Source organism: Pristiophorus japonicus, chromosome 1 (assembly GCF_044704955.1).
Source record: "Pristiophorus japonicus isolate sPriJap1 chromosome 1, sPriJap1.hap1, whole genome shotgun sequence".
Classification (NCBI taxonomy): Eukaryota; Metazoa; Chordata; class Chondrichthyes; family Pristiophoridae; genus Pristiophorus; species Pristiophorus japonicus.
In genome coordinates, this window is record NC_091977.1 from 349,147,146 (window position 1) to 349,171,078 (window position 23,933).

The 23,933-nt window shown below is 38.9% G+C and overlaps 1 protein-coding gene across 1 annotated transcript in view; it reads right to left on the bottom strand.

Moving 5' to 3' along the window:
- Positions 1-23,340, bottom strand: part of pou6f2 (POU class 6 homeobox 2) — an 868,195-nt gene extending 844,855 nt beyond the window's left edge. Inside the window, exons 1-2 of the mRNA XM_070874822.1 lie at positions 23,292-23,340; positions 7,900-8,074 (exon numbers count right to left, since the gene is read on the bottom strand). Coding sequence (XP_070730923.1) covers positions 7,900-8,074; positions 23,292-23,312 — 196 coding nt within the window. The 5' untranslated portion in view covers positions 23,313-23,340. The remainder of the gene's footprint in view (positions 1-7,899; positions 8,075-23,291) is intronic.
- Between the last annotated feature and the right edge of the window lie 593 nt (positions 23,341-23,933).

Here is a 23,933-nt window from a genome sequence, read left to right on the forward strand (position 1 = left end):
ATTTGCCTTCTTCACCGCCTGCTGTACCAGCATGCCAACTTTCAATGATTGATGTACCATGACACCCAGGTCTCGTTGCACCTCCCATTTTCTTAATCTGTCACCATTCAGATAATATTCTGCCTTCCTGTTTTTGCCACCAAAGTGGATAACCTCACATTTATCTACATTATACTGCATCTGCCATGCATTTGCCCACTCATCTAACCTGTCCAAGCCACTCTGCATCTTCCTCACAGCTCACACTGCCACACAGCTTAGTGAAATTCATTGGCCATTTACACCCCCATTCAGCAAGTTTATTTATGTCTTCTTGTATGTTGTCACGGTCCTCCTCAGTATTAACTATACCCACCAATTTGGTGTCATCCACAAACTTAGATATTGCACTTCCGATTCCCAAATCAAAATCATTTATGTAAATAGTGAATAACAGTGGTCCCAGCACTGCCTGTGTAACACCACTTTTATGAGGAACACAAAATCCTGGAGCTCCCTACCTAACAGCACTGCGGGAGCTCTTTCACCACATGAACTGCAACAGTTCAAGAAGGCGCACTACCACCTTTTCAGGGAATGGCAATAAAATGCTGGCCTTGTCAGTGATGCCTACAGTCCGAGAATGAAAAACAATATTCGAAAGGACGAGTTAGTTAATTTGTTGAGGATAATACATGCTGGGTATGGTGAATTGGAACTGTCCAAAAATCAAAGTTTGGGAGCATACTTTTAGAAAGTCAAGTTATGCCAGAAAATATCAGTGTTAAAAGCACAAGACCTCTGCAGTAAACTGAAATGATTATTGAAAGCGTCTGGATATCAAGAGCTGTACTGTTTACATAGCTCATTGGAGGCCTCTAGTGGTAGGATGTACATGCTGTACGAGGCAAATGGGCAGGCCATTGTGAAATGCCTAATAACCTAAATATTTTGTAGACAAGAATGCCTACAAACACAATTTGAAACCTGGCATAATACAAGGCAAAAGAGGATCACTAAGAATGTTGCAGCAGAACCCAGCCATTTCATAATCTCATACTGCTTCACATATCAGCTTGTGGGTTCTCATCTATACAAAACAGAGCACCACACATTTCACAACGTAAATAATGTTAATCAAATTGAAATGATAAATGCTAGCCGCAGTATCAAAGGAGAGTTGAGGAAGCTGGGGAATAACATTTTAATGATTTCTTGATAAAGCACATTGGATTGATTTAAAGAGTAAGCAAAGTCATTTTATAATAAAAATATAAAAAATCTATGCACTTTACAGAGGACAAAATGAGTTATAGGAACAGATCACAACATGAACTGCGTTATGTTTCGCGAGTTTGCAAGATTAGCGTCAGTTTAAATGGTTGGAAATATTTGAAAGTTCAATAGTTTAATTGTTCTGCAAGCGTTATTTATTCATTTACTGGTCTCCATGTTTGCTCATTTATACGTATAAAAAAATTAAATGAATGTTTATAAGTACATTTCAATTTAACACCCAATTTATGCAAAGTATTAGATTATTAAAAGGTCAGCATGAGAGGTATCAAAAAGCCACACTGGTTATTTTAGAAGCTGTTTTGATTTTCTTTTAAATTAATTCAAATCCTTCACATCACTTGCCTGGAGATCAAAGCACAGCTGCAGATTTTTGCTATTCCCCATTCTTACAATGTAAAACACTACTTCTGAACAGAACAGGACTTGTGTTTCTAAGAATCTTTCTTAGCTTGATTCACCTGTCATGTCAGTCAGCAGGCAGAGAAACAGTCAACTTTTACCTGAATTATCCATGTCTACCCCTGGACAACTAACTCCATATGAGCAAACAGCAGTAGATTAACTTTGGTTTGAACTTTGCGAATACCTGACCTGTCTTTGGTGATTTAACTGAGGTTTTCAAGCTTAGGTAGGTCTCTTTCAATTTTATTTTTATCCAGTTCAACACCATTCATGGGATACAACCTATTTTTCCTTCCTTTTGTACAGGAATTTACATATTTTGTCCACTTATTTTGTAACTTTGGAGCTGCATTCACCAATTCCATTGCCTTTCCAAGATTGGCATCAGCCACAAATGTAGCCAATTTGCATGGAGTTTCTGAATCCAAGTCATTGATATAAATTAGCAACAGTAGTGGTCCCAACAGTGAGCCTCAATCAGTGCTCTTCGCCCCATCCTGACATAACCTCTCTAAGAAATCGGAGTGATTATGTGCACGAACATTTTTGTGCCCTTCTGCACATGTGCACAGTGGACATTGCCCCTTTTTGCTCATGCACGCTCAATCCGGTCGCGCATGCGCAGTACGATACATGAGGAAGCTGGAAGTGCGGCTGAACCACGAACCGCGTGAAGCTCACTGCCGCTTGAGCTGCTTCGAGGACTTTTGGGTTATCTCCAGGACTTTTGCCTAGAATATTGCTGTGATTATCTACACAAACATTTTCGGGACCTTCTGAAAGAGAGATGAAATCTGAGGTGGGAAAGAGAATGGAGGAGAGAGAGAGAGACTGGGGGGAGAGAGAGAGAGAGACTGGGGGGAGAGAGAGAGAGAGAGAGAGACTGGGGGAAGAGAAAGAGAGAGAGACTGGGGGGAGAGAAAGACTGGGGGAGAGAGAGAGAAAGAGAGACTGGGGTTGAGAGAGAGAGAGAGAGAGAGAGAGAAAGAGAACGAGAGACTGGGCGGGGGAGAGAGAGAGAGAGCGAGAGAGAATGAGACTGGGGGAGAGAGAGAAAGGGGGGAAGAGAGAGAGAGAGAGAGATAGTGAGTGGGAGGGGAGAGAGAGAGGAGATAGTGCATGGGGGAGAGAGAGAGAGAGAGAGAGAGAGTGGGAGGGGAGAGAGAGAGAGAAAAAGAGAGACTGGGGGAGGGAGAACGAGAGAGAAAGAGACTGGGGGAGGGAGAGAGAGAGAGAGCGAAAGAGAGGCTGGGGGAGGTAGAGAGAGAGAGAGAGAGAGAGAGAGAGAAAGAGAGGCTGGGAGAGAAAGAGAGAGAGAGAGAAAGAGAGAGAGAGAGACTGGGAGAGAGAGAGACTGGGGGAGAGAGAGTGGGTGGCGGGGGAAGAGAGAGAGAGAGATAGAGCATGTTCTTCCAACCCCACCCCCTTTATACCTGCACCACATTCTCCCTCTCCTCTCCCTATACCTACACCTGGTGTCAGCTGTGGCTCAGTGGATAGCACACTCGCCCTCAGAGTCATAAGGTTGTGGGTTCAAGTCCCACTCCAGGGAGTTGAGTACATAAATCTCGGTTGACACTCCAGTGCAGTGCTGAGGGAGTGCTGCACTGGGGCGGGCAGGGGAGAATATCAGAAACTTGGGGGGTGGGTGAGAGACCAGAAATTTGGGCTAGGAAGGGGAAGGTCGGGCATTTGGAGGTGGGGGAAGGAACTTGTTTGGGGGGTGGGAGAAGGTCTTTACCTGTAAGAGTGAGTCCTGTCTGTTCCAAGTGAACTAGCTCTATTCTGTCTGGAGTCGGCAGTCAGAATGGTTCGAATTACACTTTGCAAAGTCACTGATTACATAGGCAGGGTGGTTCTAATTACACATTCCAAAGAAACTTCTGGGTGTGTCTTATCCTCCAAGGGGACCAATCAGCAATCAGGTCTTGTGGTCAAGGGGACCCAATCAGTGCTTTAGGTGTTACAAATAAACACATCCCTAAGAAATACTCATTGTTCTCTACCCAATCAATATCACCTAATTAACACATTATCTCATTGCTGAATCCTTCCTTATCTCAGGCCATTGGAGTTAAACATGGGCACAACCAATAAAGACTGTAAATTAAAAAGAAATTTAGCAAATTAAATTAAAATTCTATTTCCTGACGTGATGATACACTTCAGTCCCTGTGGTGCCCACCGGTCGCAGAAGGCCTTGAGCTTGCCGGTGGACATCACGTGCTCCATCCCCAGGGTTACCCGGGCGGCTCATTGCTGTTTGAGACCGTCCTGTGTGCAAATTGGCTGCAGCGTTTCCCAACATTACAACAGTGCAATGTAATGCAATGCAATTCACTTTGGGACATCCTGAGGTTGTGAAAGGTACTATATAAATGCAAGTCCTTTCTTTCTCTAATCAATTTCTTATCCATTCCCAAGAATTACCCTGATTCCTCTAATGAAGACCTTTTAATAATCTGATGTTTTGCATAAATTGGGAGTTAAATTGAAATGTCCTTATAAAAATTCAGCATGGAGTCTAACTAGTTCCTTTCAAGTCTATCCTTGTCAAAAACCTTTTGAAAGTCTAGGTACACCACATTATATGGTTTTCCACAATGTACTTGGGTTGTCACCTCCTCAAACGAAACCCAGAAAGTTGTTCAGACAGGATCTTTCCCTTTTGAATCCATGTCGACTACTGTTAGCTAGTTTATTATAGTATAAATAATCCTGAATTCAAATATTTTATACAAGATTAAAGCAAGACCAAAGGATCTGTATTTTATCACTGTTTTTCAATACGGGCATCACATTAGCCTATTTCTGATCTATTGGTACCTCCCCAGTATCCAACAAACCCCTCCTCATGATTGTCAATGCCTCACAAATCTCCTCCCCTTGTCTCTCTCAGCATAAACATCATCTATCCCTGAGGATTCAATTCCTTCCATGCTGGGACAAAAAATGCACAATAACCACTAGTTACCATCCCAATATTTGACGTTAAAGCAATTTGCAGCAGCAGAAAGCAGCCCCCCCCTCCATTTTGTCCCCCCACCCATCTCCAGTGATAGATTTTACAGTGTCGCTGCTAAAGAAACATGGGAAAATATTCAGCACAGTATTCCATTCAACTTTCACATCGTAAAGGCACCTATGCCAAAGCACTTGTTATACCTGCTCAGTACCGGCACAGCAGGTACATTAGAATAACACTTCCTTTCCTCTACTGGTTAAAAATGAAAATGTCCAACAAGGCATGGCTTCAACATTACATCAGCATAGTCCACTTTTTATAAATTATTTGCTACCAAGAAAGAGAAGAGACAGAATCGGGGGTAAAATTGGTCTTTGGCAGTCGTGCATAATGGGCAATAGCCAATTGGCAGCTCGTTTTTCACTGCCCCCAATTTTCTTTTATGCTAATTTCAATGGAAAAGAGAATCAGACAGAGTGTAAAATGGGCTGTCAGTCTGCTATCGCCCATTTTACGCTACTGCCGAAGACCAATTTCACCCCCGGTAGCTTTTGATAAGATAAATGGGGAAAAGCAATTTGCTCTGGTCAATATGTCGGTAACTAGAGGGCATAAATTTAAGATCATTTTTAAAAAGATCAATGGATAAGATTTTTTTTTGCACAGGGGGTTGTTAGGTCATGCCCTATCAAAAGCAAAATCGATAATAGCTTTTGAAAGAAACTGGATAAATAGTTGAAAAAGATAACATTTAAATGTGTATAGGGAAAGGGTGGGGAATGGGACTAAATGGATAGCTCTATTGAAGAGCTGACACAGGCAGAGGGCTGAATAGCATCCATCTGTGATGCAAAATTATATGATTCCAACTTCTGTGAGATATGCGACCATTCTTCCCCAGCCCCTAGCTATGCAAATGACAGCGTGTAGGTTCTGTCAGATGTATACGTAAAGTGAGACATTCAGCTGTTGGTGAGTGTGGTTTTTCCACCAATGAAAAATAAATTACCAATGGAAGATGAGGTGGACAGTTTGAGTGCAGTAGATACATTGATGGAGAGAGATGTTACAGAAGTATGGGTGCCAAGGTGGAGATTTTGGCCCTATTGGCCTCTTCCTGTCGAAGTCCCCAAAACAGTCCATACAAAGGCAAAACAAAACAAAAAATGCACAATAGTCTATTCTTCTGGTGACACCACAAATTATTAGCATATAATTACTTGATGTTAAGGCAATTTTGAAGCAGCAGAAATCCTCTACTTTATCCCCTGGCCTAGCACATTATGGCATACGGATTATGACAATGCACTCTTGCCACTTTTTAGGCTATAATTTAAAAACCTGAGATCAGTTTTACATAACTCTGTGAAGAAGGCAACAGTTCACCACAGATCAGAGCTACATTTACAAATCACATACAGTTTTGGATCAAGAAGCTATGAACAGAATATGGTTACTGGATTCACGTTGTCACCAAACACACAGCAGGAGTTTTACATTAGGCACTTGTACCAGCCTAATATGCATCCGCTGCTTGAACTGCAACTCCAACAATAATTGCTCCAAACCAAGATCACAATAAATTACCAATTACCATTTAGACTTGGCCACCTACAGCAAAACTATTGTAACTTCCCAACAAATTGGAATTTACGGCAATACAAAAGCAGGCTCAGTGACATGGAGCTTATGGTTTGAGACAACATCAGACAAATGCAGGGCATGGAAGAGGAAAAACAGCAAAAGCTTAGATGCATGTAAAGTAACAGAATGAAAGACAGTACATGAGATAAGAGTCAATTTTGCTAATATTTGGACCAGTAGTCCAACAGTGAAAGTAAGAATTATATAACTGAACCATTCATTTAAATAGAACCTGGCTTGGATATTAAGGAGGATCAGATGGACTGAATTGCATGTGCTACCATAAGTATTCTTACGATATTCATGCCTTTGGATATGCTGAAAAATTTATTAACCTCACAGCATGATACTTTACACAGATCGCCATCCTGAAGTTTTCCAGCAGCCCTCACTCTTTAGCACTGGAAAATCTAAATAGATGTTGTTAAACTTTGCAAAGACACCTACAAATGTAACTCTGAATCACATGTCCAATGCATGGAAAGAAAGCATGTCTACCAGAGGGAGACCGGGGACGACGGGGGTGGGGTGGGGGGGGAGAGGAAGAGTGAAGACGGATTTAACTGGTGATTCTCAAATTTTCATCTACTTCTCTTGATGTATAGCTGTGTGATGTATTATTAACCTCAAATCATATAACAGCGGGGTTTTTAATCAAAGAAAACTTCAGTTTCTGACAGTGTTAAATAATCCAGGTTTACTCATTGCTGACAAGACTACATCAATGGAAATTCAACACTTTTGACCATACGAAAAATAATTTCAGAAGTACAAATTATTTTTGTCCAAGTCTTTCTGCTTGTATTATATACATAGAAAATATACATCCAGCAGTCAACAGTACAATGTGCAAGTTCAACGTGACAGTAATGTCGTACACATCATTTGTTCCTTGCCTTCACATAAAAATCAAGTGAGCTCACATAACTGACTTGCTGAAACAAGGCGAGGTGGCACCATCGCTGACACCCTTCTGTTGCCGTTTTAAACAGACATTTAATCAATTAATTTGAAAACCTTATGTCAATAGGCACGCAGTAGCTCAACTCCTTCATGGCCTGTACAAAGTGACCTGAACCTACATTCATGTTTCAAAAATGTGAAAACAAGTTTCACACTAAAAGTAACATTCCAAGATGATATGAAAACAGACACAACCTTCATCAAAATGTTTGACAAACCTTTTCTCATTGTTTGTCAAACACAAGTGACAATGCAGGCAGTGTTAAAACGCAAGTCACTGGGCTAAAATTGATGTTCTGGGACTTCTTACTTTTTAATCTCAGACAGTTCCCCGTTAAGGATTACGTGACCAGATCTCAAGCCCACATAAGCAATGTCGCTCTTATTTGTAAACCCCTCGTGAAAAAGTTAATAATTAATTTTCAGATGGTTTGGATTGTTTATGGGGGGGGGGGGGGCACAGAGGAACTGAATTTTGAGAGGAAAAAATACATTTGGTTGGTACTAGAATGAAAATATAATGCCAAAACACAGAGAGGGATTTGGTCCACTTCCTTTCAGCAGCATAGACGCCTGCAAAAGAAAAAGAGGAGCAGATCCTTTTCACAAAATAGGGGTATTCGAAACAAATACCTAAACAGACTTACCGAAGAGCTTGCTGGGAGTGTCCTCGCTGTCATTTGATTCTACAGGCACAAGCAGAGATTCATTTAACTCATTGTCTGAAGTGGCCGCCTTATCCTCACCTCTCGATTCTGCATTCATTTCAGCTCGGAGGGACAGCAAGGGTTTGCTGAGTTGTTGTCCAGAAATCATGGGATCCTGGGAAAGAAAACGATGAGTGAAACAAGGTTAGCTTTGGTGCACACTCTCTCCCTTATCTAAGTCCCAGGCAGCTCCAGCTGCTATTGCTAGCTGCAGTCAAGTGAAGAGCTATTACAGATTCAATGAGTTTTCCATTACTCTCCGCCCTATTAAAGATCTACTAGCATGCGAGGATTTTGCTATGCTTTGTCAAAGTATTCTTTTCAAGAAAGGCTGATTGAAGAAACACTGCAACGTAAGACATTCATTCCAATATTTTTTTAAGTCCATGTACGCTTTCAAAGAAATGTGCAGATATTGTCGTCATCAGGTGCACTAACTGGTGCTAACCTAACCAGTCATAAACTTTCTCAAGAAAAATACATTAAGTTTTCACATTTCACAGTAAGTGTTCTGCAGCATTGACTAAGGAATTCTGTGTACAGTAAGTAAAATAAAACCTATCATTTATAATAAAAACTCAACAGATGGAACATTTTTTGCATTTCATATTTATGAACAGGAATTACTTAATAATTCCACAACTTAGTTCAATGGGAAGCTATTGATTTCTGGTCACTTCAGAGAAAATCCAGCTAAGGTAATAACTTTTAGGGTTCTCTTTCCTAGATTATAGTTTGACCTGTGTCAGGAACAGCAGGCAAGGAAAGGGTAAACTGCCTCTTATTAAACTGTCTGACATTTACCTTTGATGGTTACCGTTGCTCTTGTAAACCTTCACTGATGAAAATTGGGAAGAACTAAACTCCCTGAGCTACCCCTCTGCTATTTATTGCAAAGTTTATGCCTAAATGGATCTATGTGGAGAACAGGTGACTGGCATTCACTGTAGGCTGGTTAGCCTGCTCTCTGTGTCCACTCACCACATTGGTCGATGAATGCCTGTGGGTTTTTAATGTATTCATTTCTGAAAATAGTATTTGATATGACACATGATAATCTATGAAAATGTTAATCAATAAAAATAGTTTAAGCTGTCATCAAATGCACTCCTTTAGTCAATACTAATATCACTGCAAACAATGTCACTGTCATCAGGGCTTAATTTGCACAGCACTTAAATATTGGAATCGGTGCATCAATGTGCTGGTCTTCAAAGAGGTAAACACATTTTCCTCTTTTTAAGACTGATGCACTCCACATGCATTTAGCTGCAGCAAATCCTCCCCTTTGAATACCTTGATAGGTCCACTGGAGGGCAAAATTAATACTTAATTGAATCTCACAGTCATCAAAATAATCAATACTTTTTTATTATTTATTCTTTACAGTCTGTTGACTGTTTGAAACCTCACGGGGGAGGCTGGAAAGGATTCATGATTTTAACATGCGGTCGTTAAACAATGCAATTTTCAGCACGCATTAGGTTTAGGCTTGTAAGGGAAAAAAAGTGACTGGGTTAAGGGCACATACTGAAAAGAAATTAATTTCTGACATCCAAGCACAAAAAAGGGGAAATAAAACACAGCTGCACACATGGAAGAAGGCTGCTTCTGAAGCGTTTTATCATATCAAGAGCAGAGCTGAGCTTTCATAATGCTGACATTCCTCATCCTGACAATCCTAAACAAGTGGAAAGGATGAGACCGTAGATATCATCTTTCATCACAATCTCTGGCTCCACAACCAACATGACAGCTTTTTTCTTTTTGCACTATTACTTACTAAATAAAAATTACTCCCAAAGTAACATATTTCCAGATATAATAAGACTGCAATGTTTAATGCAGCATTACAGTCTGGAAATAATAATAATGATTAAAAAAAACATTTCAGCTGCTTTGTGTGCATGTGAACCCTTCACCAGAGAGGCTAGGTGAAATGCTGGAGCCCGAACAGTGGCATTTTCTAAAATCGAAGATCATTAAATTAACCTTTAGTGCTCCATATGCCTTTTGTTGGATGTTCACATTTGCTTTCTTACTTTTACCATAGAATAGTTAATGGTCTTCAGCAAGCTTTATAAGCAAGCTCTATGCAACCAGCACAATCGCTCTCTCTCGAAAATACCTATTTGCAGAGTATATTTTTATTTTTATTTGACCACTAAAAACTTTTCGAGCTGAATATTAATTACTATTCAAAGTAGCGTACGAGTGTACTGAATTCAAATGCTCTATAGATAGCGGAAGAAGCAAGTTTCAAATCCGTCCACAAATTCCAACAGATTGAAGGAAGCTAGCAGGTTCAAACTTAGCTAAATACACACCGATGAAAAATATACAAAGAAAATCAAGCAAGTCAAAAAATACCTCAGGGTTCACCTGTGGCCACTGATCTGCCAGTGACCTAATGGTGCAAGATTCAAAACGGACCTAATATGACCTTAGCTTTAGGTGTGCTAGTGGTACACACGGGATACTCACAGTCCACGCCATACTCTCTTCAAATATGTAATAAAGTATTCAAGAACTGCTCCTGCAGAGAACACTTCACACAGTCGGCATTTCCTTCTGCACCCAGTGCCACTGAGCTCAATATTCTTTCAGCTGAGCTATTTGTCTGTCTTTCAGTAGCACAGCATAGTTCAAATGGCAATCCTCGGCCCAAGACAGCTGAATCACTTCACTACCTATATAGTACGCCATTTTGAAGCTGTAATATCCTTACACTGTCCTCTCACTGCAGTTCCTCAATCTACCCTTGCTTTGATGAAGACAGAATTTATATATAGTTTTCTCTTGATTTTTTTTTAATGCAAACTGTTCCACAATGTAAATTTCAGAACTTAAGTTACAAGTTACACCTATCGCCTCAATAAAGTTTTAAAAACATGAACTTAAGATAATGATTGCAAGCAAATAAATTTAATCTTGATGGACACTCTTCCAACAAAATAAAGACTTAGAAGCAAACCACTTCTCAAATAAAGTACAGAAACAAATTTATTTTTACCACCTTGCAAAATGTATAACTGCAATGAGACCATATTCCGTTATATGCTACTACCAAGGGATTTCTTGTCAAAGTCAACTTCCAAGGCAGTCTCATGGGAACTGTGTTGTGCACATTCTTATGGAAGGTGTGAAAATCTGATTTTCCAAAATGGATCAGTAATTCTCTATGAAGGAAAAAAACTGAATCGATAAATCTTTGCTAAGTAGATTGCAAAGGAAAAATTATTCTTGCATTGACAGCGCATTAGGAAGTCTAAAACAATCTAAGCACAGTTCCAGCACGTCACCTCCATACAAAGAGTTTTAGATACTTACACAGTCGTAAGACAGCTAATTGGAGTGCTTTACTACACTAATGAGAGACATGGTGTGCAATCTGTAAATCTGTCTGAAACAATATAGTGTAGATAATTAAGTTTAGGTTCAGAAGATGGAATGAGCCACATGATGAGAGTTACAATGAGGAAGTTCTGGGTGATCATGGTGTGCATTTTGTGTTCATCTGGTTTACAATGCAGACATGTTCATTTAAAAGAAAAATCTCCTAAAATACTTCACAGTGCAACATTAATAAAAGTACATGGATTAATGACCAATTTTTCTACTGGCTTGTGTCATGACAAGAGAGAATTGTTTGCTGCAGCAATTAAATAACAATTTCAGTATACTAAGAACATTATGCTGTACTCTTCCAGCTGAAAGTCAAGCTTTCCAAAATTTTTAATGTTTTTCAACGCATCAGCATGAGACATCAACCTGGCTGGAATTACTTAGATCGAAAGTAAATGCACTGATTGTTTTCTCAGTGTGATTTTTTCCCCCCGCTTTGAGCTGCAGAGAGTCACAACGGCAAGCTATGGTGGCTGTTTTAGTTCCCTGCCTTGGCCCACTGTAGCTCGTGACACGATCAATAGCCAGGTTATGAGGCAGAGGAAGCTAAAGAGAGATTATGCTGATGAGGAAGGTGACAGAATTATCTCGCTGGATTTGTTCTTTGTATCACCTTCAATCTTTTTCCACTTCTGACAAGGAGAAAATCCAACAGAAAACAAAAATGAAAACAGCAGGCTGTGATTGAATATTTTGACCAAATAAATACTAAAAACACTCTCCCAGTCCAGGACAAAAAGAACTGCCTTGAACAGAAACCTGTAATTGGGATCTTTTTTTAAACACAGTATTTATATACTCACACAATTAAAAAAATAAGCAATGTTATTACAACAGTTGCAAGAAGCTTGGAGGAAATTTAAGCAAAGAAAATGTTGATATCATGTTCCAAATCAGCACGCAAAGTTCCACTGCTTCTTTCTGCAACCAAACAAAGAGGCACCAGCAGAAAGACTTGCGCACAGAATCGATTCACAAGTGTTTCAAGCTGTGATTCCATTCCGCAAAAGGAATAAAGCGCAAATACTTTTGTCTTATGCCATGTATTCATACAAAGAGACCCACAGTTCATTTTCACCTGTTCTCCCGGTTCATTTACAAGTTCTGTCAATAACAAAAGGGGGAAATAAAACAAAACACAGAAAAATTAACAGATAACAAGACCAGTGAGGAAACTGCACAAGCACAGACCAGTTTCATTTCTGGTTAGGATATCGAGCTTCTCACATTCCAGACTCTGGGTGATACAGGTGGAAAGTCACAAGAGTACACTGGCCCGAAGCTGTAAAAGATGTTACTAAATTTTAACTGCTAGGAACAAATTTGGTTTCCTACAGTTGGCACATGGTGATCTTCATTGTGGCACACAATATGCACTGATTTCTGCAGGATAGAAACATGCTGATACAGATGATGCAGGAGAGGAACAGATAGCTAGTATTAGAGGAATCATTCAAACAGGAAAGAAACATTCTAATTTTTTCCACTTGTTATCTGCAGTAAATTTCCTCCCCACCCTTTCTGCTTTTATGCCATTCCTGCTCTTTTCCTGAGGGTGGCGCCTACTGTTGGAATACACAGGCTAATTCCACAATCTCACATACCCTGTGAGGAGCCGTGCTCAAAGGGAACACAGGTAAGAAAATCAGAACTATAACTTTGTGGCCCTGTCTCCAATCCACATCCCCTACAAGTATGGCTTTCCCGCTATATGTACAGTGCCACTGAATAAGCTCCAATGGTTCCATGGTATCTTACTGGATGGCCATTCTTCACGATTTAACCAAAGGAACCACAATAGGTGGGCACAGTCTTGTCCTCACCCACTATCTACCAGAAGGGATCTCTGGATAGCAACCAGGAGCTGCACAAACCTGGCTGGATCTCCCCCCACCCTGCTTCCTTCCCCAGTGATGCAGAGGGTAAATACAGTTCCTCTAATATTGTTTGTGATTCAGTAACTCAGCACAAACCAGAAACTGAACTTTGGACCTTCCTGACCTGTGCTGCTCAGTACCATACTATATGGTGCATTAACAACAAATTGTATTTATATAGCGCCTTTAATGTAATAAAATGTCCCAAGGCGCTTCACAGGAGAGTTATAAAAGAAAATTTGACACCGAGCCACATAAGGAGATATTCGGGTAGATTGGTCAAAGAAGTAGGTTTTAAGGAGCGTCTTAAAGGAGAAAAGCAAGGAAGAGATCTGGAGAGATTTAGGGAGGGATTTCCACAGCATAGGGCCTTGGCAGCTGAAGGCGCGGCCACCATTGGAGTAGCAATTAAAATCAGGGTGCACAAGAGGTTAGAATTGGAAGAGTGCAGATATCTCAGAGGGTTGTGGGGCTGGAGGAAATAAGGAGGGGCAAGGCCATGGAGAGATTTGAACGCAAGGATAAAAATTTTAAAATCGAGGTGTTGCTTAACTGGTAACTAATGTAGGTCAGCGAACACAGGGGTGATGCGTGAAAGGGACTTGGTGCGAGTTAGGACAAAGGCAGCCGAGTTTTGGATGACCATAAGTTTACGGAGGGTAGAACATGGGAGCCTGGCCAGGAGTGTGTTGGAAGAGTCAAGTCTAAAAGTAACAAAGGCATGGGTTTCAGCAGCAGTTGAGCTGAGGCAGGGGAGGAGATAGGTGATGTTACAGAGGTGAAAATCGGCAATCTTTGTGATGGTGGAATATTTGGTTGGAAGCTCATCTCAGGTCAAGTAGGATACCATGGTTGCGAGCAGTCTGGTTGAGCCTCAGACAGTTGCCAGGGAGAGGGATGGAGTTGGTGGCTAGGGAACGGAGTTTTGTGGCGGGAACTGATGACAATGGCTTCAGTCTTGCCAATATTTAGTTGGAGGAAATGTCTGCTCATCTAGAACTTGCATTTATATAGTACCTTTAACATAGTAAAATATCCCCAGGTGAACCATGCGAGTGGAATCAGACAAAAATTGACCCCAAGCCAAAGGAGGAGATTTTAGGGCAGAGACTAAAAGCTTGGTCAAAGAGAACCATCTTTGGAGTTTTAAGGAGCATATTAAAAGAGAGAGAGGTGGAGAGATGGCAAGGTTTATGGAAGGAATTCCAGCGCTTAAGGCCTAGACAGCAGAAGGCACAACTGCCAATGGTCAGGTGAAGAAAGTGGGGATGCACAAGCAGCCAGACTTGGACGAACACAGAGTTCTTGGAGGGTTGTAGGGCTGGAAGAGGTTTCAGAGATATGGAGGGGCGAGGCTATGGAAGGATTTATACACGAGAATAAGAATGTTTTTTAAATCGAGGCATTGGTGGACTGGGAGCCAATGTAGATCAGCAAACACAGGGGTGATAGGTGAACAGGACTTGGTCAGAGTTAGGATATGGTTAGCAGAAATTTAGATGAGCTCAAGTTTATTAGCCGACTGCATCATGGAGAGAGGTGGGTGAGGGGACAATGAATTACCTTTGGGGGGTATGACATGTAATGGGGCATATTTCAGTAAAACGTGCATTGCGACATTGCAAAATAAATTTTACAACTCAAATAAATTTTTCTCAAAGAGGATTGGACAAATGACAAAGATTCAGTTAATTCAATTATGCCGAAACAAATGATCTCTTGTAGCTCTTCTGAGATTACTGCCGATAAACATTCACACTTAAATTCACCCTACTGCATTCATACAACATCAGTGTTTACCCATCACATAGTCTTCTCTTTAATACACAAGCCTCCTTAGCTGCAAGGAAGAACTTGCATTTATTTAGCACCTATCATCACCTCAGGATGTCCCAAAGTGCTTCACATCCAATGACGTACTTTTGAAGTGTAATGTAGGGAATGTTGCAATGTAGGGAAACATGGCAGCCAATTTTCACACTTTCACACAGCAAGGTCTCACAAACAGCAGTAGGTTACCGACCAGATCATCTGTTTTTAGTGATGTTCGTTGAGGGATATTGTTCAGGACATCGGGAGAACTCACCTGTTCTTCTTCAAATTCTGCAGTGGGATCTTTTACTTCCATGGCAGACAGTTCCTCGGTTTAACATCTCCTCTGAAAGACAACACCTATGAAATACAGCACTCCCTCAGTAGTGCACTGAAGTGTCTATCTAGATTATGTGTTCAAGTCTCTGGAATAGGACTTGAACCTATAACCTTTTGACTCAGACAAGAGTGCTATCACTGAGCCTTGGCTAACACCAGTTTTCCATTATTTTCCAGCACACAAATAGTGTTCAAAACACAAAGAATTCTCAAGCAAGCCGGAGAATTTTGATTAAAATGAATGGAGTAGAAATTTGCCTTGGAGGTAGTGCAAACCGGGCAGCATCGTATCTGCCTCCCATTATACTCCCCACTCAATATTCAGTTCCACTGACTACAACACAACTGAGTATCAAGCGTAACTATAACAGCCGGCCAATGTGATACCACCCAAGACAAATTTCTTGTATCATTATTTCTTCTGATGTAGTAATGTATATTGGGACTAGACCACCAAAACCTGCATTTGGTGGGATTAAAATACACACATATTTCATATGCTTTCTAAACATTCTGATTAGGTGTTTTCTTGAATTTAAAAATGTATGCAATTCTTTTATTTAAATAAGCTCTGTACCGCATATCAGAAAGCTGGTGCCACTTTTATTCACCATTTGTCTCACGGTCTCTTGGTACTAAAAGATGCAGGTCAAATCCTGTGCATAACAAAAGATAACAGCCTGTTTTTGTTTTATCTGGTTTCAACGACAACAAAAATTAACACAATGGAAATAAAGTATTGCCCAGACCTGTCAGTAGTCCCTGGCTGGACTCGTGGAAAGTGTTCAGAGTAGGGAGGCGTACATCCTCAGATTCGACTGCCCTCAGAGTAAGATTTCCAGCCTGCCACAAACCACTAATGACTGCCTGTGGTGCACCAATTAACAACGGCTAGTGGCCAATCCAGCAACTGGATGCTGACGGCCCTCAAACAACCAGCATCACCAATATTGCCGGGAGTGCCTCGCAGTGACTTTGGCACCTCCCTCCCACACCCACAGCTCCATCAAAATAATAGTAATTTCAATAGTCAGAAACAGTAATTTTGTTAGACTGTAGTGATTTAATTTTTGGGGGGGTATACTGAGTTTCTATGGGCCCAAATTTGGCCAGGAGTTGCTCCGTTTTTTTTGGAGTAACTTGATTTTTCTGGAGTATCTTAAAAATCCCCATTCTGCACATTCAATTTGCACCAGTGTAAATGAGTTAGTTAGGAATTTTTTTAAGTTTTATTTTTTTTTCAAAAGGGGTCGTTACCAGCCACCTATGCCTGTTTTGGCCACTTAAGCCAGTTTGGCCACCTAATAGTTGCTCCAAACTCATTTAGGCCAGCGTATGTGGCCACTTGTGGCCTTGTGGAGAGTAAGTACATTCTAAAGCACCAAGCACTAAACAAAGCACAAAAATAAGCATTCAATAACAAATAAAAAATACAAGGAAGCTGAGAGGACCTGCACCTAGCACCAAGACTTACAAAGCACTAAACAAAGCACAAAACATAATAAGCAATTAATTAACAATTAAAACATAGAAGGAACCCTGCACTTAAAGCACCAATACCAAAGTAATAAGCAATCAATTAATCAATAATAAAAAATAGAAGTCCTACCAAAACACGGCCGGGAGGGCAGTGGGCCGCTGATAGACCATGGATAGGGGTGGCGCGCTTCGGCCCTTCCCACAGCCTGCAGCACACTCTCAGATTCTGGGTGCGAGGAGCTACTGCGCATACGCGCACACTCGAATCCAGTGGCCACGCTACGCCACCATCGAGGAGAGGCTCGGGAGTGGTCAAACTCGGCCCAAAGATTTTTGGAGCACTTCGAGGCGGACAAAAGCAGCGCACCTCTGGTGAGTGTGCCAGAAATCTGTACTGGCCAAATTCTACCCCTTTATTACTACAATTTGGTCATTTAGTGCAAAGTATTTGCAGTTGAAAAATGCAAAATGATTTCTTTTTAAACTTTTTGTTTATATTGTGCAGCAGTTCTGGGAACATAACATCGGTATAAATGTATCAATGTGTGGAAAGGAATTACAAGAAATTATTCCGTTCCCCAGAAAAAATAGCAAGGTATTTTATTTTATCATCTGGCTTCTTATTACAAGTTAGATATTTAAGTTTACCAGGGCAGTACCTAACTTCCAGATTAGCGCAGTCTGCTGATTAACACATGAAACTGCAGTGTGAGTGTTCCTGTTGAAGAAACACACTGGGCATGTGCGTTAAAATGTTCATGTTTTGATGATACACAGCGCCTTTTTTCAGTATCTAGGTACAGCTATTCAGAGCTGACACTCTAAAAGGCCTGTAGATTTGGACTTATATCTCAAACTCTGCCGATTTGCTCCTTTAGATTTCATGAGCCTGCTTGCTTTTGGAATGGTTTGTTCCCAGTAATGCTCTATCCCGTTTGTGGAAACATTCTAAATCCATCTGCGACAAAGCTGGAGGGAGTGCTTTTATGTCTCCCTCATTACATAAAATTAGCTTTTCCATTCAGACATGGTGGTTGGCGTTTTGTATTGCAATTGTTTACATGCAGGCTATGAGGCTCCACAGTGTGTAATTAATTGACCCATGAAGATAAAAAGTTTGGATACACCTTTAGTAGATTGACAGCCATTACAATAGAAGGCTAATAGGCAAGGGTATTTAAAAGAACAAAGTCCCTAATACGGGATGGAGGACTGTTATGAGAGACCAACCAAATTCAGCTCACTATATGTATCATTAGGAAGGGGCAGAATCACACGTGTTTAGTGGGTGAATGGAACTAAGCCAGGAGCTAAACCATGTTTAAAAATAAGCACTGAAAATGTATCTAAAATCTTCTGAGAGCACACCAAAACAAACATTTATATGAACACAATTATTTTATAATCGGTCAGGTTTTGCCCAATAAAAAGGATACTTGTTTAAAAAATAAAAAATACTTTGTATGCAGAGGAAAAAGGAAGAATGAAAGAACTCAAATTTGAAAGGTCAAAAGCTGTATCGCTGACTCTACAGTGACCCACCTACAGAAATAAAAATTGGGAGAACAAAGTGATCTAAATATGGCAGGATAGATTATTTCTCATCTGATTTGCAGTGGAATATTTAGCACATAGTAACAAAAAAACTTGGAAGAGCTTTGACTTGTGTAGAGTTGAATAGATAAGATAATAAACTAGAAATTACTGTTTGCTCAACATATTGATATAATTTTCCTTTCTCTGTTATGGTTGAGGTGTCTGCACATTTATTTCAGTAAATAAAGAAATGTCATCACAAACATATTCAAAATTTGTACCCTAATATCACAAATAGTGGCTATTTTCTCCCCAAAGTATTTAAAAATCTACCAGCTTCTTACTTACATGTGAAAAACAGATTCTGAAGAAACTAAACAAACATTTCTAATTTATTTGTAAAATATTTTCAATTATAAATTTGCTGTGTAAGTGTTGGGAGCATAGAATATCATAAAAATAACAAGGTATTTAAAAAAAAATAGAATGAGAAACGTCTTCTAGTAAAAGATCAGAAAAATGCATTTATTTTTTCTACCTTAATTATATTTACTTATTGTATATTTAGCGAGAATCATTTATTTATGATTTTTTGCCTATGTACAATATTGGTTACTTTACAGAAAATATACCAATATTGGTATTGGCAAATTGGAACATTAATTTAAGTCAAAGAATAAGATTTAAGGATATGCTACAAGACAAGTAGATATTGATGATGAGACGAAGACTCATTGTTGAATTGCAAGCGAAATACAAAAACCTAATTAACTGACGCAATATCTAAATGACGCAGCACTGTCACGTAACATATATGAACACTTAAATATTAAGCACATTTTAAAATTGCAATAGTGAACACTTTAAATATGGTTAGTAAATATTTCAAACCCAAATCAAATCTCTTCACTGCTCCTAAAACCCAGGTGAGTTATTTTTAAATATATTTTTAGTTTGCCATACAAACATTTTTCTGTCTTCAAGGGGTTAATAATAAAAAGATAGTCATGTTACATCCTGAATCAGTAAAATAGCAAATGAGTTTAGAATAATATTAGTCTCCAGTTCCCTTCCCACCATCCCCCAGTCCCTTACACACATGCGCACGTGCACAGACACATATACACATACACACACAGGCACACACACAAGGCTCCCTTGTTTCATGTCACAGCAGTTTTGTTCTCTCTGTACCTCATTTAACAAGCGGAGCTGTATTACGGTTTTCAAACCCAGCGAACATACAAATGCACAGCTAGTCCAAGCCCTCGGGCCTAGGGATCATGATGGCATGGTTGGACTGTTCCCTAGGGACAGCAGTGTGAGAAGGGTGACTGGACGCTGTGACCTGCCTGCCTCAGCTGAGACATAAACAGGAGGGTAGTAATACTGATGAACATACCTGTCATTCAGAGGATGAAGCCTCACTCAGATCAAGACAATTGTATAAAATACATTTTAAAATACAAAAATTTTAAACTGTTGACCTCTGACAACACACCAAATTTAATTCTGTACAATGAACTTTGATAATTTAACACAAAAAGCATACCTTAAATAGTTTATTTGTAAATTATATATTCAAATTTTACACAAATGCACGTTTAATAAGCAACAGTGTGGTATTCTGCAGCATAAATTGTTATTTCATTTCCATTCTAAGCCCATTTCCGTTTGTTTATTTAATTTCTATCTGAAAAGCCAAACATGAGCAATTTAAGTCGTTTGTCCCTCTAAAATAGTCACTTGATTTTTGATAAAAAACTAATTAAAGGAACGTTCAGGATTGTTCTTTACAAATTAAGAGGATTCTGCAAATGGCAGAAGCTTTTTCATGGAGCCTAGTTTCACATAACAGCTGATTTGAACAATCTACAAGAGCAGTATATCTCTAATGCTCTAGTGATTGAAAATATTTTTTCTATAGTCATATATAGTGTTTTAGTTCAAGAATTTTATTGATGGAATCACACTTAAATTTTAAAGTACATTTGTGAAATCTCCCATATGTTCCAGTTTATTTAAATCTTTACAATTAATATACAAGAATGTAAGTTGAAAAATTCTGTTTATCTAAATAAAACAACTTGTTCACCTACTTTCAAATTAACTACTTGAGCATTCCAAGTACTGCTGTCAAATATGGAACATGAAACAGGTAATTATAGACACTGCAAAGACTGAATCTTTTAAAAGTAAAATTATAAAAAGATGTAGCATGAAGTAATCCTCTGAGCTGTTTCAATAAAATAAGCAGTTTTTTAAATTTGAGTGCAGAGTTCACCATTATTTATGTCATGATGAGATATTTTTAACTATTCTAAAATTATGACAATAAATTAAAAACTTTTCAGTTTCATAATTTGCCTTCAAAAATGTTTTTACAAGGAATGTTTCAGATTTTTTTGTTTAAAAAGATCAATGCTAAAAGAATGCAGATTATTGTTATCAGTGAATAGATTTGCATAATCTGAATAACGCAAACTAGGATTCTACATTCTAAACAGCACTATTAAATAATGAGCTATCTGCTGTTGTGAAATTTTCAAAATAAAAATTGCACTGAAAAGAAATTAATGCAAGGCTAAAAAGGCTTGTCCTGTAGAGTGGAATATTGTTTGGTCCGCAGTGGAGTGAAAGGGAGGCGGAAGAGAGAAAGAAATAAAGAAAGACATAGAGAGAGAGAGAGAGAGAAAGACAAACAGACACACACACAGAAAGAAAGTGAGAGAAAGTAACCTTTTCAGTCCATTTAGAGTTGGTTTAATAACAATTTGACATTATATCTACATAAAATCCCATGACATCTCCTTCAACAAATATGACCTTTACAGAGATGAATATTCTGAGATTAGATACCCTGATACCCATCTTCTGAGGCTGAAGGAAGTCCTTTGTGGAACACTGTGGAACAGAAATACTACATTTTCAATTTTGAAAAATGAACGTATCCTTCGGACAATAGCATTGTGATTTGATTATGACAGTTGTGAAATAAAGTCTACTGAATATGACAACAGGAATGGAGCCCTGTACAAATGTTTTAAATATTGTCTGGCCTATTACAGGCCTGCCAATTCGGCTACACCACGTTGTCCACATCGCAGACATGGATATTATTTATACAAGAGGATGAATTAAAAGGCCGTTTGCTGCTGCGACTGCCGCTGACCATTAGTTTATGGAAGTCCTCGAAAGTACTTGGTTATGTTTGACATTCAGTGTTTGAAAACTTGAGGAAATAAATCAATTTGTGTTTTTCTATCAGATAAGTGAAGTTTAAGCTATTAAAATGATAAAGCTGTTATAAACCATTTATTTACATGAACAGAGAATTAATCAGTTCAGAATAACTCTGTACACAATAAACACGTGGTACTTGTACTCCACCACATAGTTTCGAAAAGTACCAGATTACAATTAACAAATATTCCTATGATCTATAGTTGGAATACCTGAATAATTTAACATTTAAATTATCAAGTAATTCAAGTTAATAACAAGGTATAAAAGATAACACATTGTTCAGAAAAGCAAAAGAGATATCTACATAAAAAGCAGAAGTCCAACAAATGAGTATTGGTCGAATATGTGTATTCAAGGTAGTAGATATTTGAATTAAATTATGAACAGACCAAAATTAATTTGGATTGTTGTTTGAATGCAGAACACTCACTGTTGAGGATCAATATTTAAAAGAATTTTCAAAACAATTATATTTTCCATGAACTGTACATCTACTCATTAAATCTTCTAAAGCACTGGGGTAAATGCGAGTGGTCAGACTCACGTTTGAATCACATTTGGAGCTTTTTTTCTCCATCAATTTTCTAACAGACTGAGATTCTTTCAAGTAACACCTTTCACAGAATCCTTACACATTAAGGAAACTCTCACACACACATACATCTGTTCTTTGCACCTTCAATATGTAAAATTAAATATTGATACATTTATCCTGGAATAAATTTATTATAATTATTATTGTGATTTTATATAATTTTACCAAAATATTCTCTGGAAAATGCTTACTTTATGCAGCCTGTTCTTAACCAACCTTCCTTACCCAGGAGAGCATAATTCCACCAGTTCCTGTGATTATTTGCAGATAAATAAGAAGATTACAAGCCTGGGATTGCTTTTTAGATGATTGTGCTTAAAAGCAAAGGACACGTATACTTGGACTACTCAGAATACAAACAACACAAGAAGCACTAGTGACCCATCTGGTATCCAGTAGACAAAGACGAAATGGCTCTAAAGCCCAGCATGTGAGGCCTTTGAGAAATATTCTTCTGGCATTTCATCACAGCAGCCCTAGACCAGTTTATCTTGGTGGCTTGAGGGAGTAAATAGAGCTGTTTATTAAAGCTACTCTGCTGTATTACATTAGACGCAGCAGACCACCTGGACCTTTTAGATTGTTGTAGTTTTTTTTAAATTTGCAGACTGGCTACTGCAACAACAGGAATTATTATATTTACTGAGGTCACACATCATTTGGATTAAAGGTAAAATATACAAGCTAGAGCAACACAGCAGACACGTTAGTATAATACTGTAAATCTCCCACGAATGTACACCAAATCTGAGCCTTCACACCGCCACGTTGGTGTGCTACATATATAAAATAACAGTAGAAAGAGGGTTAAATACATTTTTTAATGATAAAGTCATATTAAGCAATAAACAGAGACCAAAAAGCAGCAAATAGTTTTCAACATTAATTGTCAGGGTGGGATATTGAATATCTCACTAACAATAGCTGCGCCTAACTGCGGACCAGATAGTAGAAGAGGTACTGTAAATATGAATTATATGAATCATACTGTTATACCCCCATGGAAAAATAAGAGAGGAGTTGAGAAATGGCTGACTCCATACCTGACCAATTACAGCATGCATGGTCCCTGTATCCTGCTGGGCCAAGAGATCGCTATCCATCATACATATCTTGTGAAGAGCAGAATGGGGGTTTCTGCCATGCATCTGTCAATCAACGCTTGCAGTTAAAATCATCACCAAACAGAGGCAAAAGCAAAAAGTCAAGCTGCTTCACCAAATAGGATTGAAAAAAAATCACATGACAGCAGTACACACATACACACAAACATACTGCATGCATTTCCTGCACACAAGAAGTGACCTTGCTTCAAAACTACAACATGCAGAAATTTGCCATTCAATTATCTGTTAATAAGTGTCTGTTTTAAATGAACTAATAAATAAAGCTTTATTTGGAAACATAGTATGATTTCTGTAATTTTGTGCTGATTTTAGAAACATCAGATTGAGTCACTGATATTCACAAAAACTACAACTACAGCTGAACAAGAAAATAAGTATTATTGGTAAGCTTAGAATCTCAATACTTGTATCGTGCAGGACACTAATTGGAAATATATATCTATAAATACACATTTCCCCCATATTAAAACATCGAAGAGAAATGTTAATGTATGCACCTTTGTTACAAAATTTCAAGTCTTCAATCATGTTAAATTTTCTGCAATACTTTTTTTAATA